The following is a 20,078-nucleotide window of genomic DNA, read 5'->3' on the forward strand; positions in this document are numbered from 1 at the left end:
AAACAATAGGATTTCTACCTCCTTCTGCCGATTCAGCTCTGAAGGGAGAATTTTGGTCAGGCGCCTTCTATGGCGCCCGATCAAAATTTTCTAACCTGGCCGATCGACGAGCCGACCGATTTCAGCAGCTTCCTGCGACATCGGTCGGCTCGCTGACATACCATACACGCACCGATTATCGTACGAAACGAGGTTTCGTACGATAATATCGGTGCGTGTATGGCCACCTTAAGAAAGGTTGGGGACCCCTGCCCTAGAGCTATATGGATAACACACTGCCTTTGGCACACCTTGTAGCAACAGGTGGACCACCTTTAAGAATTACATGAAGGTTTCTAAGGGGTTGTCTGCCTGACAACCTCCATGTCTTTCCACAAATCCCTAAGGTAAGCAGCATCAGGCAGCTAGGGGCATTAGGACCACCACTGCTATGCGCCTAAGAACACAACCACATCCCAAAGACCTCCGTATGCCCTCGGCCTCATGTCCCTTAATGGCCTAAAAGAAATGATTTCTATTTTCCCATAAAGCCGCCCGTAAGCAGGCCCTGCGCAACGCTGTCGCATTATGTAAGGAATTTTCAGTATTTATACAGCAGAGCTGAACATTTGAGTGTGTGGAGAAGGCAGCAGAGCGCAGAGAGAGAATCCTTTGTAGAATGCAGGCAAGGGATGCAATGTTTTGTCTGCCCAACATACTTCAGCGCTGCGAGATTAAGTACAGGCTGCGTCTCCATCATTCTTGTTGGAAGTGAGATCCGGGGCCAAGGAGTGTTTGCGTCTGGCGAACAGAAAAGAACGTCTTTGTACAATGTGCCAAACTTCTCTACAAAGGAAACCACAAACAAACAGTTCATTATTCTCCCTCTCCCTGTGACCAGGTTAGCTACTTCCTCCGTGCAGGATACACATGTTTGCCAATCACTATTTAGATTTTTTTTTTTAATTTCCTTATTTTCCTGACCATTAAACCATTATTGTGTTTTTTTCCCATACAAATAACTTTTTGTCTTGTGACATTTTGGTTACCATCACAAGTGGCAGCGTGCCCCATGGCCAGTAAGAAAAAATGTTCCAATGGATTTGCTCCAGAACATTCTACTCAATATGGATCCCTAATTTGCTTGTTTAGTTGAACACCAGACACATCAACGTATAACGTGTATATATATATATATATATATATATATTTTTTTTTTATATATTTGCCCTCCTCACCCAATCACCTGTAGGAACAGCCCAATTACCTGCTGTCAGAATTTGCACCCAGATTTTACTTACCTGCCACATAGAGTCCTTTGTGGGTCCAGGCTGGCAGACCTGTGCCCGGACTCTCATACTGACACCCCAGCCCCAGGTTTAATTGAATTCCAGCCTGAGATGCACACAAACCTGAAGTGGCATCACTTTGAAAGTGGATCAACCAGGTTGCAAAAAAAACGATTATTTTTCCTCCGTAGTGAAAAGCGTGAGAATTGGGGCCAGCCTACATTAGAACCCACCCATGGACTGGCTACACAGTCAAGGAATTGGCAATTTTCTGACCAATGCACGACTCGCCATGACTGAAAGTGCTGAAACGCACCTGAAAGCTTCTAAAATGGGCAGAACGTGGTTGGGGGCAAAGCGTGGGTAGAGTTTGGGTCTGGCCATAGGCTGCTCAATAGGTGTTAGCATCACCGTAAGCAAATAATTTGTCACTCACCATTTTTAAGCTTTGCTGCTGAATATGTGTCACTTTTAAGTATGATTTTGCTTAACTGGTAGTAAATGGGCAGTATCTGCCGTCAGGGAATTCTGGGAGTTGCAGCTTGAAGGCTGCATACTGGACGCACCCAAAGGAAAAATGATATGGGAGAGGTATCCTATTCCACAACAGCTTTATAAATCAGATCCGATCACATTTCATCAATTAGTGACATCAAAACTGGGTTTGCCATGACATCATTATGCCCTAGGTCCTTGGGAAATATCTTCGGCCCATTAAATCACAATAGAATTACTGTCAGTACAGTCCGTGTAAGCAAGCCCAGGAAATGCCACAACTTTTTTCAAAACGAATGCAATTTTTCAAAATTTATTTCAAATGTAAAATAAGCAAATTAGGGTTCAGACAAGTTCTGTGAAGTAACCATTACTTAGGGTGGCTACCTGGCCAGTATTTTACCAGCTTCTTAGCCAGTAAAATACCAGCCAAGGCCGGGGCTGGTACAGGTATAGGACCCGTTATCCAGAATGCTCAGGACCAAGGGTATTCCAGATAAGGGGTCTTTCTGTATTTTGGATCTCCATACCTTAAGTCTACTAAAAAAATCGATAAAACATTAATTAAACCCAATAGGATTGTTTTGCATCCAATAAGGATTATTTATATCTTTATTGGGATCAGTAACAAGATACTATTTTATTACTAAAGAGAGAAAGGAAATGAGTTTTAAAATCAAATTATTTGATTATAATGGAATCTATGGGAGATGGCCTTTCCGTAATTCAGAGCTTTCTGGATAGCGGGTTTCCGGATAAGGGATCCCATACCTGTATTACAAATCCGCCAATGTACTTGCTGGTAAATTTGTAATTAGTAGTCAATCCTGACCTGATCTGCCCCATCTCATCTCTACTCTCTCTCTTGCTCCTGTATGCTCCCCAAATCTCCTGCAGCCTCCGCCCACATCTGCCTACATCACAACCTGCCCACTGGTGGACCCGCCTCCCATCCCAGCCTGTATCTTTTTAATCAAAATGTGGCAACCTTAATTACTCTTTATACGTGCATATATAAATCGATAAAAACACAGAACTGACCACTAAGGTTTTCTTTTTTTGTAAAAAAATAAATGTGAGAGAAATGACATGAAAGCGAATTTATTTTCCTTTCTGCTGATACATTTTCATTCCTGGCTTGTGAACACGATGCGCAACGTCGTTTTTTTTTTTTTTTTATAAAAAATACTGCTTTTTGGTTAGTAAGGAGCAGTGTTGTATTGGGCAGGCTTTCAGTTGATTTTCCATGATTCAGTGTGTGTGGGAGGGTTACTTAGCAATGGCCGCTACATTGGACGCTGCGTTTGGCTCACCGGATGATTTTTGTTTTTTCTTGTATCATTTTTATTTTCCCCAGATCTAAAGAGACTATTACGTTAAGAACCGGATCCTGTTTACTCTGTATGGGTCTGGAACAACACGCCGTGTTTTGTGTTCTTTGTGCTGCACTTTCTAAAACAAGTGAACATTGTGATGGGGCGAAGCCGGCACGTAATTATGTATGCTGGACTTGGAAATATATGCTTACCCAGGGATTAAATAGCAAAGAAATGCAGTGTGTGATTTAACTCTTGCAGCTCCCACCAATAGTGCAGAAGCTGGGCCCTTCTTTACCTGGCATTGATATTCCCATTCCCTAGCTGAAATGTAGTGTAGAACCCTCCGTATAGGACACTCCTATTGGAATAGTAGTGGCTAAATCTGAATCCTGCTGAAAAAGGCTGAATCTTGGCCAAATCCCAAACTGAATCCTGGGTTCGGTGCATCCCTACTACTGGGAGACAGCTGGGGAGGGTACAACCCCACATTTATCCCACATTGTCAGGCCACGCTCATTGGACCCTAGGCCACCGCTTATTAGGGCTCTAATAAAAAGGGCTCTTTTAGGCTATTTTTGGAACACATTTTGGAAAAGACCCACCGACCCATAGGCTTGAACTAAAATCACCTGACCTGCAAACTGCGCAGACAGTAGTTGCCTGGAAAAGCTTTCATACACGTGCTTCTAGGCAACAGGATCCAGTAGCGGTTAGGCAGGTTGCATGTGGATGGAAGAGGTTGAACTTGATGGATGTGTCTTTTTGTCAAACTTAATTGCTTTGTTGCTGTGTGTCTACCCCCCAATTTCAGTTGAGTGATATCAATGCTGGATCATGGGTGGGAAAGTGCCTTGTTTTGGGCAACCTATATACGCAAGACTAAAAGTGCAATTTAGGGGTTATGCTTTTTGATATTAGTCCTTGTGAATAGCACAAGGGTGCCATAGGCATTCCCTCAAAGCCCCACTACTGCCAGTACCTTGTCTGGGCTACTTGCCAAGTGTTTCCATGGGAGTTAATGCTGATTCTGCTTACCAGACGAGTGGATCTTTGCCCAGTTTTGCCACCCACATGAATACCAGCTTTGGATCGGGCCTACGGAGACCTGTCAGACCAGAACCACATCCAACATGCAGATGTCCGGCTGAATAACTTATGAATAACTGCCCATTTTTCTGATATTAGTTGGCCAGGCCCCCCTGAGTGCCCCATACATAGGTAAATAAGAACCAAATCCACCTAAGGGGCTGAGTCGGCAGCTTTTACAAGCCTGTGTATGGCTACCTTACCTCTGAGGCGCCCTCCAGTGGACAGACTATTCTGACAATGTAAAATGATTGCACTCCTTTACTGCACTCCTCTTACTGAGCTATAATGACTGATCAGAAATTGATTACACTTATTTATTAAGAAATTAAACACATAATTTGGCAGTGAAGTGGCCTTTACTATAGAAAATAATAACCCTTTGTTTTGTTTCCCCTTCTTTTCAGAGCAGTACAATGGTGGATGGTGTTATGATTCTTCCTATCCTTATGATGGTGGCTTTTTCCTCTCCCAGCATGGAAGGTAAGTGGAAAGCAATGTCGCTGTGCGCGGCGCATTAGGTGCTGCCAGCTGCTCCCTGCTAAATGGGGCTGGAAATTTGCAATATGTCGCCCCTCTGCTTTTTTGGCAGGGGAAGTATTAACGCAGCAGGAGTTGTACATAATTTATTTGTATATAATTCAGAAGCTCGTCAGAACATCTGAAACATTCTCACACCCGTGTGATCCAGCCGGCCATTGCCAAGCTGAAACACGCATTTAGAGAGTTGGCAAACGCCTCCTTTTCTGAGAGTGGATTTAAATACAGCTCTTTATGGACAGGCAGGGAGGAAAATAGTCTTATAAAGGGGAAATCAGTAGCAACTTCCAAAATGTTGAACTCTCAGGCTTTTTGCAGGAGCAGAATATTCCTTGTTTTTCTGGAACGTTTCCTGCTCTTCCTAAAATATGTCAGTGTTGTCTGTCTGTCTGTCTGTCTGTCTGCATGGAAGATACAACTATTCGATTGTTTGCATTACAGCAACACACAAAGCCCAATACTTTGCGGCACCACAGAATGTTTCCCACAATCCTGCTCTCTCTAAGTTCCCTGTATCAGCCCTGTCTGTAATAGGCTGTTATTCCTGTGCCTATAAGCCTTGCTGGAGCAATAGCAGTATTGGGGAGCTCAACCCTCTGTTAACTTACCCTAACGGGTATCAGGTGCAAATACTGGAAGAACCTCACCTTGCATGGGGGTCAATATCCAACAACAAAAAAATTGCTATAAGCCTTGCTGGGGCCTTGGAACTGGGAGCTTGTCAGTTGGTACACTCTTTGCCTTAATAATAATAGGTGGGTGAATGATGGGCAACCCCAATAAAACTGTAAAATACATATATTACATTTAAGAGTTATATTTTGTTTATCCAAGCTTTTCCACTGTGCCTCTCTATCGCCGTCCTTGGATACAGAACTTGACAGAGAAGCTGTCCTCCTACTAGTAGATGTTAGAAAATGTGAGCTCCTGTTGTTGACGGTGCATGTGTCTCTTACAGACGAGGAGATGAAGCTGAACGCAGGGCAGTATAAATGCGTATGTGAAGGGATGTCCTGTGGCAGTGGGGACCACTGTTACGGGCAGCAGTGTTTCGCTTCGCTCAGCAACAACGATGGTGTCCTGGTGTCCCAAAAGGGCTGCTTCCAAGTCTATGAACAAGGCAAAATGACCTGCAAAACCCCTCCATCTCAGGACCAGGCCGTGGAGTGCTGCCAGAGTGACCTCTGTAACATGAACATCACTGTAAAAATAACAGGTAATGACAATATACACTATTATTAACACAAGCTTGGTGAGAATGACAGGAAGTTTAGCCAACCTGGTTTGGTGAAAGTTGGTCAGCACTAAACTTGTTTGAGTACATTGAAGACCAAGCTCCATTTTACTGGGATCTTATTCTTAGCAACTTTTCAATTAGTCTTCATTTTTTTTAGTTTTATAGTTTAAATTATTTGTCGTCTTCTTCTACTTCCCAGTTTATTATTAGTACTGCCTTGGCGGGCAGATCAGAAATTCTTTTTGCCTCCCTTTTTAGGTACAGTCTCTTATGTTTAAAGATATTGAAATCTATTTTTAATACCTCTGCTCTATTAAGCATGTTGGTGTGATTGTGAGCAACAAACTGCAAGCAGCGGGGCATCTGTTAGTAGCTATATGGGGGGGAGGGGGTTCTATGGTTTGAGTCATTTGCTGATCATCAGGATAAGTTATAGACTATGGTAGTTAAGTACCACTAGGGCTATAGTGATCCCTGCAGCTGATGCCGATTGATCTGTGTTCTACAAGGTGTCTTCCTTTTTCTTGTAGTGTGTGTGTGAAATGTGTTGATATTTGTTGAAGTATCCCAAACAGTATTCCTCCCCCCACTCATATTAATTTTCTTTTGTAACCTTTAGATTTAACAGGGAGAACAAAGCAAGGGGAGGCACCAAATTACAGCGTGGAGACGCTAACGATCTTCATCTTGGCCCCTGTGATTGTGCTAGTGGTACTTTCTGTCTTGGCCGTGCTGATCTTCCGGAAAATCCAACAGCGTCACATGCAGATGCTAAGCAATCGAGATGCAGAATACGGAACCATTGACGGGCTCATCGCATCCAATGTTGGAGACAGTACGCTGGCAGTAAGTCTCGTAGGCCCGTACGCCCGCATTCCTCGTTCTCTGTTTGTGTTTGCAGTCAGGAGTGAAGAAAATCTCATTCTGTACAAGCAGTTTTACTGATGCTCTATTCTTGGGTAGTTTTCTCTTGCTAAAAGTTCAGTTTTTATAAAACTGCCCTGGAGTAGCTAAAATGCTCTGTTACGCTGCCCATGATTGGATAGATGGGCTCATTTATAAATGATCAGAAGATATTTTTATTTATTGACATTTCCATGTTGTGAGCCAGATTTTGTCAGACCAATCCTTTGACCCTTCTCAAGCAACAATCTGATTACATGGGGCTGTTAACTGAGGGCTATTGTTGCTGCCCAATGCGGCAACCACAGAAGGTTGGAATTGGGTTATATAGGGTAGGGAGAGATGAACTGAGGGGAATTGTTAATGAAATGTGGGCAGATATGAGTTGAACTGGGAAATATTCCTTTTCTTCACTATTCATTTCCTTTACTATTCCTTTACTTTTTCCAGCAGATTGGTGCTTAGTATTGTCATAAATATACTATAAGTAGGCCCACGCGAATTCTGTATATAGGCTAAAAGCCCTTGGAGTTGACCCTTGAGTGACCAGAGCCATTTATAGACTGGCCACGACTGGCTGGTTTTATTAAATATCATACACGAGCCATGAATATCCAGTATATCCCTATAAACAGTTCTCAGTGATGTCATCTATATAAATAGTGCTTAGTGATGTCAAAAGTGTGTTATGGGAGGTACATGAAGATTTCAAATCTAAAAGACAGTGAAGACACAATAAATTGCTCAAATTAAACTGCCCACTTTTTAAGCGTTTGACTGGTTAAAATTAGTCATCAGTTTGTTTTAAAATAACTTTGTTGCGAATGCTTGTGCCGTTGCACTGCGGCTATCAGTTAAGTCCTGTTTCCCTATGAATAATGTAATGTTCTGCCACCTTGTGACAATTCCTTTTCAGCTGACAGAGGCTCAGCCAAAAAAGCTTTCCGTGATAAGTGCGGAACATTTCTCCAGCACCGCTGCATCCTAATTCTCTTGCATTCTTTATGTAATGAATTCAGTCTGTGAGCAAAGTGATGGGGAAGGTGCCGGGGCTGTTACCTTTTAACTCTTGGTCTAGTTTAGACCTTGCTGTCTGCTGGAATAGTTATCCCAGCAATCTCTGCAATAAATAGCTAAATAGCCTCTGGGAAGGGACTGTGGCTGTGGGATAGCAGGTATAGTAGGGAGAGATGGTGCCTATAGTAGCAGTGGGGGGATAATAGCCTCTGGGAAGGGAATGGGGCTGTGGGATAGCAGGTATAGTAGGGAGAGATGGTGGCTATAGTAGCAGTGGGGGGATAATAGCCTCTGGGAAGGGACTGTGGCTGTGGGATAGCAGGTATAGTAGGGAGAGATGGTGCCTATAGTAGCAGTGGGGGGATAATAGCCTCTGGGAAGGGAATGGGGCTGTGGGATAGCAGGTATAGTAGGGAGAGATGGTGGCTATAGTAGCAGTGGGGGGATAATAGCCTCTGGGAAGGGACTGTGGCTGTGGGATAGCAGGTATAGTAGGGAGAGATGGTGCCTATAGTAGCAGTGGGGGGATAATAGCCTCTGGGAAGGGACTGTGGCTGTGGGATAGCAGGTATAGTAGGGAGAGATGGTGCCTATAGTAGCAGTGGGGGGATAATAGCCTCTGGGAAGGGACTGGGGCTGTGGGATAGCAGGTATATAAGGGAGAGATGGTGCCTATAGTAGCAGTGGGGGGATAATAGCCTCTGGGAAGGGACTGTGGCTGTGGGATAGCAGGTATAGTAGGGAGAGATGGTGCCTATAGTAGCAGTGGGGGGATTATAGCCTCTGGGAAGGGACTGGGGCTGTGGGATAGCAGGTATAGTAGGGAGAGATGGTGCCTATAGTAGCAGTGGGGGGATAATAGCCTCTGGGAAGGGAATGGGGCTGTGGGATAGCAGGTATAGTAGGGAGAGATGGTACCTATAGTAGCAGTGGGGGGATAATAGCCTCTGGGAAGGGAATGGGGCTGTGGGATAGCAGGTATAGTAGGGAGAGATGGTGCCTATAGTAGCAGTGGGGAGATAATAGCCTCTGGGAAGGGACTGTGGCTGTGGGATAGCAGGTATAGTAGGGAGAGATGGTGCCTATAGTAGCAGTGGGGGGATAATAGCCTCTGGGAAGGGACTGTGGCTGTGGGATAGCAGGTATAGTAGGGAGAGATGGTGCCTATAGTAGCAGTGGGGGGATAATAGCCTCTGGGAAGGGACTGTGGCTGTGGGATAGCAGGTATAGTAGGGAGAGATGGTGCCTATAGTAGCAGTGGGATAATAGCCTTTTGGCTTTTAGTTCCTACTGTGTGCTGGAGTTCGTAGTGTGTGAGTGTGGGGAAATGTTATCAGTTAGACAGATGAGCCCTTTGCTTGTGTTTTGTTATTCTTTCAAATATATTTTTCTGCTTTTTGAGCTTGTTGTTGTTCCATTTTCCAGGAAATGTTGGATCATTCCTGTACATCGGGCAGTGGTTCTGGGCTTCCATTCCTGGTACAAAGAACAGTCGCTCGGCAGATCACACTAGCAGAGTGTGTGGGTTAGTATCAGTTTGTGCTTTATTCCAAGTCCTTTGTGTACTTTGTTTTATTCCTGAACAGAGGCCTTGGCAGGGAAGCAAACTATGCAAGGCCCCCCCTGATGTGTAACAGAGGCTCAATATGTGTCAGAAAAATATTATGTAATTGATATAAATTGATATTTAATATACATTTTCACTTTCAGTGACAGTCTGGAAAAAGGACCTTACAACCTGAATGCCTGCTTTGTGACTCATTCTATATAATGCATTATTATATGGTATTTATGCCACTCTTGTTAGCAATTTTTGTCCTCCCTTTGCTCCTCAGAGTCAGATCCTGCTAGGAAGCAAGATGAATCTTAGTGGTTGCATTCTTGAACTGTATATGTAATAACAGTTTAAAGGGGAACTAACCCACATAGCCAGTGGGTTACTCACAGCACAGTCCCCCCTCCCCACCTGCCAAAAACTCACACTTCAAATCCATTCTTGCCCATACGAGTCTTCCTAAGGTAGAGTTGAGCTGCTGGATTGGTGTCTGCCATGTTTGGCTGCTTCACTTCAACTTCCTGGTACCGATTAGTGACCAGAACAATGTGTGCCTAAAGCCAGGGCCACAATGCCTTGTTCTTTTTGGCAATCAGAACCAGGAAGCAATAAATAGACCCGGAGAGCACTAGAAACCAGGACTAGATCTGCTTCTAGCAGCTATGCACCTTTTTCTGGAAGCAGCTAATAAGGTAGATACAGGTATGGGACCTGTTATCCGGAATGCTCAGGACCAAGGGTATTCCAGATAAGGGCTCTTTCCGTAATTTAGATCTCCATACCTTAAGTCTACTAAAAAATCAATAAAACATTAATTAAACCCAATAGGATTGTTTTGCATCCAATAAGGGGTAATTATATCTTAGTTGGGATCAAGTACAGGTACTGTTTTATTATTACAGAGAAAAGGGAATCATTTAACCATTAAATAAACCCAATAGGGCTGTTCTGCCCCAATAAGGGGTAATTATATCTTAGTTGGGATCAAGTACAGGTACTGTTTTATTATTACAGAGAAAAGGGAATCATTTAACCATTAAATAAACCCAATAGGGCTGTTCTGCCCCCCAATAAGGGGTAATTATATCTTAGTTGGGATCAAGTACAGGTACTGTTTTATTATTACAGAGAAAAGGGAATCATTTAACCATTAAATAAACCCAATAGGGCTGTTCTGCCCCCAATAAGGGGTAATTATATCTTAGTTGGGATCAAGTACAGGTACTGTTTTATTATTACAGAGAAAATGGAATCATTTAACCATTAAATAAACCCAATAGGACTGTTCTGCCCCCAATAAGGGGTAATTATATCTTAATTGGGATCAAGTACAGGTACTGTTTTATTATTACAGAGAATAGGGAATCATTTATTCTATGGGAGATGGGCTTTCCGTAATTTGGAGCTTTCTGGATAACGGGTTTCTGGATAAGGGATCCCATACCTGTACCTTATTTTGCCTCAGTGGGTTTAGTTCACCATTAAAAAAACTAGAGCTGTGAGTTACGTGTAATGTATAGGAATGTTTCTTAATGATGTCATCAGTTGTAGGTTATCAATAGTGATGTCATAGAACTCACTGAAATGTGTCTGAACTATAACAAATGTGGTTCTGTGTATATAATATATATAATATATGGTTCTGGATATGCTATATATATATATATATATATATATATATATATATATATATATATATATATATATATATATATATATATATATATATATATATATATATATATATAGTTACATTTTTTTCTCCTGTTCTGCGAATTCCATGCATTACTTAGAACTTTGTTTTGGAAACCTTTACGGCTGTTTAACCCGCGGGGCACCCCGACCGACAATTTTGAAACTTGCTTCCCGGCAGGTATTTCAGTATTTCAGGCGCACAAACACTTTTTTTCTGTGTCCCTTTAGGAAAATCAATGGAGACCTCCGGCGGGCTGAAAGAAAAGCAGCCTTTCTGTTTTAAACTTAACCCCGTGTAATTGGGGGTAATTAACATTTAAAGAAAAAAAACAAAACACTTCAGTAAACAGAATTATGGCAGCCTGTAAAAACCCAAGCAGCCGCCGCCGCGCTGACATAATGGCCGCGGTATTCCATTTGTGAGCGAAACAGGGCTGGAAATGGGCAAGACTTGAGAGAGACAAAGCGGGGCAGCAAGGCGCGGGCTTGTTTTATGGCTGTACCTGCGAGGGGTGGTTTCATTGTGTAAAGCGCCGATATGTTAATGAGCGGCAGTTTATAAAATTCTTGGCAGAAACGTTTAGGATTTCCCGACATGGAGTGATAATGTAAAATGCATTAGCTTTCAGGGCACTGGGAGGAGGGGGCCGGTGCCAGGAGATTCAGTTTACAATGCTGATGAACGCTGCTGCCTCGCCATTAGCACAGATTGTCTTTCAGTTCTCCGTGCTGGAGTTAAAGGGGCACTAAAGCTGAAGCCCAAGTTACCCTTGTATGGGATGGGGACCTTGTAAGAATTCACATATGTGTTCAGACCCCCGATAACCTTGTTATATGCTATTATTGGTGCTGTTTCTTGTTAGCATGGGAGGAGCCATTTTTCTGCAAACAACTTCCTGGTTATGGAGAAACAGCTGGAGAAGAAAATACTTTACTAGTTTACTAGTTGACTTGAGCAGGAAAGGGGTTCAGCAGTACTAATTAGATGTCTGGTCGTGTCCAACATGTTCCTTTATGGCAGGAATATACTTCAGCTGTTGTAAAGTACAGCTCCCAGCATGCTTCAATAGCTGTGTGCGTTTTATAGGCAAATAAAATTGCTCAGCTGCAGGGTCAGCGTATAGTCTGCCTCTGACTCGCATTTCTTCTCCTCCCCATTGGCTGGAAATGTTATTCCTCTCCCTCCTTAACATGTTCTGTATTGATGTGATGGATTCTGGGACTTGAAGTCTCTGTTTTGCAGAGTGTGTCTGTACCTCCAACCATAGAAAGCTGGCAGACATTTAGTCCCAGAATCCATCACTTCAATATGGACCAATCTAATTGGTCCCATAGTGAGGTTTGGCCACTGAACCCTTGAAGACACACACAGCTAGTAGTAGCAGCTACTTTTTCAAGGCTACTAAATGCCAGAAAATCCCCTGCCATAGACAATACTCAGAATTGCCTCTGCTAAAACACACGTAGAGACAATTATCAGTAAATGATCAGCATTGTCTATTTTAGTAGCCACAACAAGTAGCTGCTACTAGTAGCTCTGTGTGTCTTCACCCTAACACCTTGTGATTTTTAAAGCACTAAAAAGAGAGAATTTCAATCATAGGTGACACAAAAATTTTTTTATGCAGATTAGGCTTTGTTTATGTATTTTTTGCTAAATCCCCAAATAATGAAGTCAGGGCATCCCTGTGTTTGGACGCGCCTAGCAGTTTGAGGACATTGCTGGAATATTTGGTGTGAGACCTTTTGGTGTGTTGCCACTAACTCCGATGTGCTATTGTGCTGGGATCAGTCAGCAGCCAATCACATTGTGTCGCAGCTAGTGTGTCGGCATTCTTGCTAGTGAGCGGGGCTTTGTGTAAGTCACAGTCTGGGCACGCTTGCAACATGACATTTGTACACTAGAAGCTGTGACAGTTGAATAGAAAGCATGATGTGACAGCCGACAGTTGAGAGTAAATGGATAGGAAGCAATGGCATAAATAGGAGTTACTGGTCCCCAAGATCATTTTGGGGCCCCATACACAATACCCACCGGGTAGTTTACTTCACAGGTTTCCAGCAGGCACAGGTTCTGGCTTCCTTTATAGCTACGTGCCAGGAAAAAGATACACGGCCATAAAGATACCCATACATGGCCGACCATGCCAGATCTAACAAGTGACATGTTTTCTCTTGTATTTGCCCTTTTGGGTGAAATTGAATTTACCCATCCTTTAAAGATGGAAAGGTATGAAAGGTGAAAATACACCCTTTTATATGTTGGTTTGGCCATCATTTTAATCTTTAAATGGTCTATAAAACTTTGGCCCAGCAAGCATTATTTATCTGCATATTTGCGTTTATTCTTTAGAGTGGAAGCAGCCATTGTTGGTCATGTGATTATTCCTTGCCCAGCGCCCTCTGCTGGCTGTGCGAAGTAGCACTTGCTCTGCTGAAACTGCAGTTTTCAGACATTCCCAGTAAACATAACGCGTGTTCCAAATGCAAAACTTGGCCTTTAGAACCTGGTGTGTTGCAAGTTGATGGCGCAATCTCTCCAATTTGTCCTATAAATTCTGTTCTTTCTCCCCATCCAGGAAAAGGGCGATACGGCGAAGTATGGCGGGGTCTCTGGCAAGGAGAAAGCGTCGCAGTGAAGATCTTTTCATCTCGAGACGAAAAATCCTGGTTCAGGGAGACGGAGCTGTACAACACTGTGTTACTGCGGCACGAGAATATTCTGGGTGAGATGTTGTGCCGTACTGCGCCGCGGAGCATGTTGGCACTTTATAAATACTTGATAGCGAGCACAGTTTTGCTGCAAGGGCTGATTTTTGGCCTCCTGAATGCTGGTAAATGTTCAGTTTGGGATGGCGAGGATTTAATTAGCAGAAGCCTGTCCTACATTCTCACCAGATGGCTCGAGCGGATGGGAATGCAAGACAGCTTCTTGTTTTAGTAACTGTTTGGTAGCAACTGCTGTCAGTGGAAAACTCCAGCCGCCCCGGCTCTCTTGTTTCTATTAAAGCGACAGTTTCTCTCTCTCTCTCTCTGTACGCCCCGGAGTAAAAGCGGCACGGAGGGAAATAAAGACGGCAGATAATCAATAGTGGGGTAATCAGGCCGTTTCCTGTTCGGGGCGGAATCGTTGCAATGAAATGCTTTTATAGAATAAACCAGTTCTGCTTTCTTTGTGCCAGACCCTAGGGGCGTCTGCGTTTTTTACATTCCCTGCCTTTGCAAACATTTCGGCACACTCATCTGTTTGGCGTTCTCGCCTGTGTAAACGTTTGGTCTTAATCTTAAACTGTGGTTTTAACCCCCTCCTGCCCAGCTCCTTTTGGAGCCCTTTGTAGTGCAGTGTGCAATATATAAACAGAAGAGCCGCATAAAGGGCAAAGGCATAGGTATGAATTCATCTCCGAGTTAAACACTCTAAAACTAGCCATGCTGGGCTGCTGTAACCCAAGTCGGCCTGTGCCGACGTCTCTAGAAGTACTGTGCACCAGGTGGAACAGAGTGGAAAGGCCAGGGTGTGCTGGTGAGTGTGGATTGGCTGTGTATGGTGCCTGCCCAGCCAGTGTATAGTCTGGAAGGTATATGTCAAGCAGCTTAGACATCCTGTTGAGCAAGGACTTCACTGGCAGTCCTTTCCCAACAGGTCTCCATAGGCCCCCGTTATGATCTGATGATCCCAATTTTGTGCTGTGCATAGGGGAACATCTGCTTGGTTGTAGGACCAGGTTAAAGGGATAGTGACTAATAGGAAGGTGTCGCTATTCCTATGCAAGCGCCCAGCACTAGTCCTGCATTCCCAAGCTGCCCTTTGCTTCTTATCTGTGTTCATCCCATACACTGCTTCCAGAACAGGGAAGTCATGGTTGACGTTGGCTTGGGGGGTGGAGCACAGTACTGATAGGCTGGAAAACAAATTTAAACGTTGCCTAAGCCTGTCATTGCTTTTGCTCCACCCCCTCCCATGCCTGACTCAATCACATCCCATTCCCCATTCTTGAATCTTGTGTTGGGAATTGGCAGAGGTGAGTAGCAGACGGCTGGGTGGGGAAGCAGGGAGCACCTTGTATATTAAGAGTGTTACCATCCCTTTAAGGTACATGGCTCCTGAGACATATTCTCCACCATTGTTTTTTAACTAGCGGAGAAATCTCTCATTTGCATTAATGGAAACTGCTTGTCACTACTGGTTTCTAATGACAGACGACTCCTGCTGGGTGAAGCCAATAATGGAGAATACGTCCCACAAAGGCACCTCTCTTGCGTTCACCATTGTGGATAACAGAACCTACACCTGTCACATGTTTATACAATGCATCTCTTCAGTTAGCCGTGTGTTATCCTGGCACCTCCTTTGCCCTCAGGGTGCAGGCAAATGTAGTTACTGACCCACAATATGGGTAGTGGGGACATAGAGAGGAAGTGGACACAGTGCCCAAGCCTATTCTTTCCTTGTTGTACACAGTATTGTTCTTTTTTACATAACTCTTATCTCATCATGTTGTTACCCCTGGAAACATATTATAAATCATTTGGTTGTTTCGGGTAAAACATTTCATGGGCAGGAACTCTGTCAGATCAAATGATATCTCTGTTAGGGCAGATGAGGAGATCTGCGGGGAGTTGGGAGATGATTGGGTTGCTGTACGGAGGGAAGGGTGCGCCTGTGATTCTCTCTCACTGTTTATTCAGGGGACGATGAACTGCTCTCCTTTAATGCAGTTCTGTTTCTTTAAGCCTCGTTTAGTAAACCATTGAGATCTCGTCCTTTTAAACTGCCTTTTGTTTCTGGATAATGCACATTCCAGTCACGCACTCCTTGTTTTATGTTTTTCCAGCCCATTTTAACTCAAACACCTTTCCCGTATGCGTCTGCATGTCCAGACAGAGGGCCGGGAAGCAAAAGCAGCGAGATTCCTATATTCCATAGATACCAAGGAAAAATACATTGGCTGCACCATGAAGTTCCCTATACGATATGGAATTTTGAATTCTCCCCTTTAATGTGTGTAAATGGAGTTTAAAGGACAAGGAAAAGCTTATGCCGGTTTCTTAGCTACCCCCCAGTGGTTATAATCACTGACCTCAATCCCCATGCTCCTTTTCGCAGAAAAATCCATTGGCCTGGGGCACTATTGCACTATTGCGGGAAGTGTCACACCCTACAATAGTTCCCTTGGCTGTTTCCTTTTTCTGTGAAGAAGGGCATGCTGGGAGCTGTAGTCCAGCCAGAGCAGGGTTGTATCCTTAAAGCTGTGTTGCTCAACAAAGCTTCCCCCAGCTCTCCAGGGCCAGCAGCTGCATTAAAATGCAAAATAATCCTCCAATGAGAATCCCAGCAGATCTGACTCCAGGTTCTCTGTTTCAGCAACTGGAGCATTAAGCAGTTTCCCAGCACTGAACAAGTCTGTCCTTTATCTCCATGTCTGATTCCTGTGTCATATAATGAAGCTAAAATGACATAATAATCACCGTATGTAACAGCAAGATGGCTGACATAGTGCTGGGAATCGGCATTCTCATTGGTGAATTTTCCTGCATCTATAATTAAGGTATTGGTCACTATTTTAGACAGCTGGGGGTGCTGTGGGACAGATTTTTTTTTTTTTACATAGTGTTAACCCCTGTGAGGCAATGGATGAGAAGGGGTTAAGGGGTGATGGATTACCTGGAACTGGTTTGTAGGAGGGTTTTTTTTAACCAAATGTTCTAGTCTGTTGCTTTTAATAAGAAGAAACTATTATTTCTCATCATTTAATCACAATAACACTGGGAAGCATTTGTTCCCTGCCGGCTATTTATGGTGCCCCCGTTTCTATTTCCAGGTTTTATTGCCTCAGATATGACTTCCAGAAACTCCAGCACGCAGTTGTGGCTAATAACTCACTACCACGAGCTGGGCTCTCTCTACGACTACTTGCAGGTCACCACGCTGGATTCGGTCACCTGTCTGCGCATCGTGCTGTCCATAGCCAGCGGCCTGGCGCATCTGCACGTGGAGATATTTGGCACTCAGGGGAAGCCGGCCATTTCCCACAGAGACCTGAAGAGCAAGAATGTCCTTGTGAAAAAGAACGGCCAGTGCTGCATTGCGGATCTAGGTAAATGGGGTGGAGCTTGTTTTCTACCCAGAATGCTCTCTTTCTTTTGGGTATCATCCAAGCAGAGTTCACATTGGACAATTCAACTCATGTTGAATTCAGTTCTTTGTTGTGGCCCCTCCCACTTGCATAGATGTAAAGGTTAGGGGACAGGTGTGCTGGGGACTAATGCCCTAAAAGGGTTAGTTGACCTTTAAGTTCACTTTTAGTATGTTATAGAATGAGCAGTTCTTAACAAATTTTCAGTTGGCCCTCATTTTTTATTCTTTATGGTTTTCAAATCTTTTTTTTGCTTTTTTTCTTTTGATCTTTTCATTTATCATACAGGGGTCACTGACCCCAGTAGCCAAAAAAAAACTTGCTTCTTGAAGCTACAATTTTATTACTGTTACTTTTTTATTACTTATCTTTCTATTCATGCCTCTTCTATTCATATTCCAATCTTTCACTCACACTATTGCTTGGTTGCAAGGGTAATTTGGACCCTAGCAACCCGAAAGCTGCTGAAATTGCAAACTGGTGAGCTGCTCAACAAAAAGTGAAATAAACCAAAAACCACATATAATAAAAAATAGAGAGCAATTTCATAATATCTCAAAAAAGCACCCTCTGCATAATAATAACAGTTAATTTAAAGGTAAACGGCACCTTTAAAAGGAATGATAGGCACACAGATGCACCATATGGCCTATAGGGGGTTGTATGGGGCATTTACTGCTTGGAAGACGTACCAGGGAACACATAGGCATCTAGTGCCTTGGGTAACATTATTATTATTGTTAACATGTATTTATAAAGCGCCAACATATTCCACAGCGCTGTACAATAAGTGGGTTTTATACATTGGACATACAGAGTAACATATAAAGCAATCAATAACCGATACAAGAGGTGAAGAGAGCCCTGCCCAAAAGAGCTTACAATCTACAAGGAGAAAGGGTTGAGACACAAGGTGTGACATTGATCTGTTCCTCTATATTTTACTGGACATTTACAAAAAAGTCATTCTGATAACAAAAAAAAACGGGGTTCCTTATCCATTTCTTCTTCCTGCTGCAAACAGCTCTCCCATGCTGCAACTTACAGATTTCACAAAGTTGTTGTTTTTTTTGCAGCAGGAATGAAGAAATTCCATAGTTTAACTATGAACATTTTCTGTTTGAGAAGGTAAAATGACTGGTATATTTTCCCTTTAATTGGGTCACTGAAATGTAAAAAAAAATTCTGAAATTCAAGTATGAGGTAAATTGCAGTAAAGGGAACATTTGTACTCAATCCAGAATAACCCTGGGCCCCCTGAACATGAAGGGACGGGAGATCTGGGCAGGGGGACAGGTTCTGGTGCCCTTGTCGAAGGACAAACAGACGACTGTAGCTTTTGCAAGGGAAGAAGGAAAGTGAGAGGCAATTAATGAGACAAAGGGAAGAAGGAATCAATGGGAGAGGCGGGTCGGAAAGAACGGGCAGAATCAGAGCATGAACCTGGGAAAATCTTCTCTAGAGAAGGGGAGAAATAACTGCTACGTATGGGGCCGGGTGCAAGAGGGCAAGTCCTGTTCCGCTGGTGGCCGCCGGCAAGGGTAATAACTGCCCATGGGCTTCGTGTTGGGCACCATTTCTTTTATTCTATTTTAGTACAATTTCTTGGGATACTTTAACATCACTGATCTGCTCTAAACAGAATGAGGCTGCTGGTTCTGTAATGGAGCCTCTTGTCCCCTTGCCAGAGAGTCTGTTAGAAGGACATGATGTAACTACTGTGACTGTTCCTTGCATTAAATGGGCCGTCGTCTGCCACAATGTGTAAATCCGGTGCCGAATCGATGGCCTTCCCAGCTGGTGTCTGTTTGGGAAATGGCCAGATATTGATCACACTTGCTTGATAATCTCAATGGGCGGTCAGTCTGGCTCGTTTATCAGCACTGGGCAAATTTGCACTTGGGCAGTAACCCTTAGTAACCGATCCGCTGCAGGTAGAATGATGAATGCCACAATCTGTTGCCATAGGTTACTGCCCATGGGCAAATTTGCACTTGGGCAGTAACCCATAGTAACCAATCAGTGATTTGCATTTTCAGCCAGCTGCAGGTAGAACAGTGAATGCCACAATCTGTTGCCATAGGTTACTGCCCATGGGCAAATTTGCCAAGTGTTGATAAGTGACCACTCCCTACTGAACTGCATAGGATCTTACTGTCATTTAATTGCTGTCATGGGAACAAGCGATTGGATCATCCTAATTGGGCCCAGGACCTAGGTGGCTAAATCAGGCAAAGATTTCACCTCTGGTGACCAATGTTTTTGGGGCTTCTACAACCACAACGTTCTGTTCATTCTGCCTGGATTGCTGCAGCGCTTTTTGTTACGACAACTTTATGTTGCACGTTTCTTTATTTCCATATTCCCAAACTTCCATTCATCCCTAATGTGTTGGGGCTGCCATATTGTTTGGCTTTATTCCATGAAGGGTTCCAAACATTAACTAATGGGTACACCACTTTCCTGTCTTTTAAGGGATAATATACAGATCACAATGGTTAATTGTCAAATTTTGCCTGTAAACACTCAGCGAACCTAAATGGATTTACGAGGAATTGGCATCAGCAGAAATACTGTTCTTTGTTGCCAGGAACACACTTAAAGGAAATGTAAACTCTCAAAACAAATTAACTATAAAATTGCTCTTCTCCACAATTTGCATTCATTTTTTTCTAGTTTTCAAGATATTATGTTTTACACACTAATATAATAAATTTGAAGCAGCAGCAAGCAACATGGGCTAGTCCTTTTTGGCTGAATGGATACAGTTGTATAGAACCCAGAAACATGTTCAGTTCATAACTGCCTCTCTGTAACTTTCCTAAT

General features: G+C 43.4%; 1 protein-coding gene across 1 annotated transcript in view; it reads left to right on the plus strand.

Moving 5' to 3' along the window:
• Positions 1–20,078, plus strand: part of acvr1 (activin A receptor type 1) — a 56,255-nt gene that overhangs the window by 25,475 nt on the left and 10,702 nt on the right. Inside the window, 6 exon segments of the mRNA NM_001017357.1 lie at positions 4,576–4,651; positions 5,667–5,924; positions 6,565–6,791; positions 9,291–9,390; positions 13,695–13,841; positions 16,938–17,213. Of these exon segments, the coding sequence (NP_001017357.1) occupies positions 4,585–4,651; positions 5,667–5,924; positions 6,565–6,791; positions 9,291–9,390; positions 13,695–13,841; positions 16,938–17,213 (1,075 nt within the window). The 5' untranslated portion in view covers positions 4,576–4,584.

The sequence above is a fragment of the Xenopus tropicalis genome, chromosome 9 (genome assembly GCF_000004195.4).
Source record: "Xenopus tropicalis strain Nigerian chromosome 9, UCB_Xtro_10.0, whole genome shotgun sequence".
Lineage (NCBI taxonomy): Eukaryota > Metazoa > Chordata > Amphibia > Anura > Pipidae > Xenopus > Xenopus tropicalis.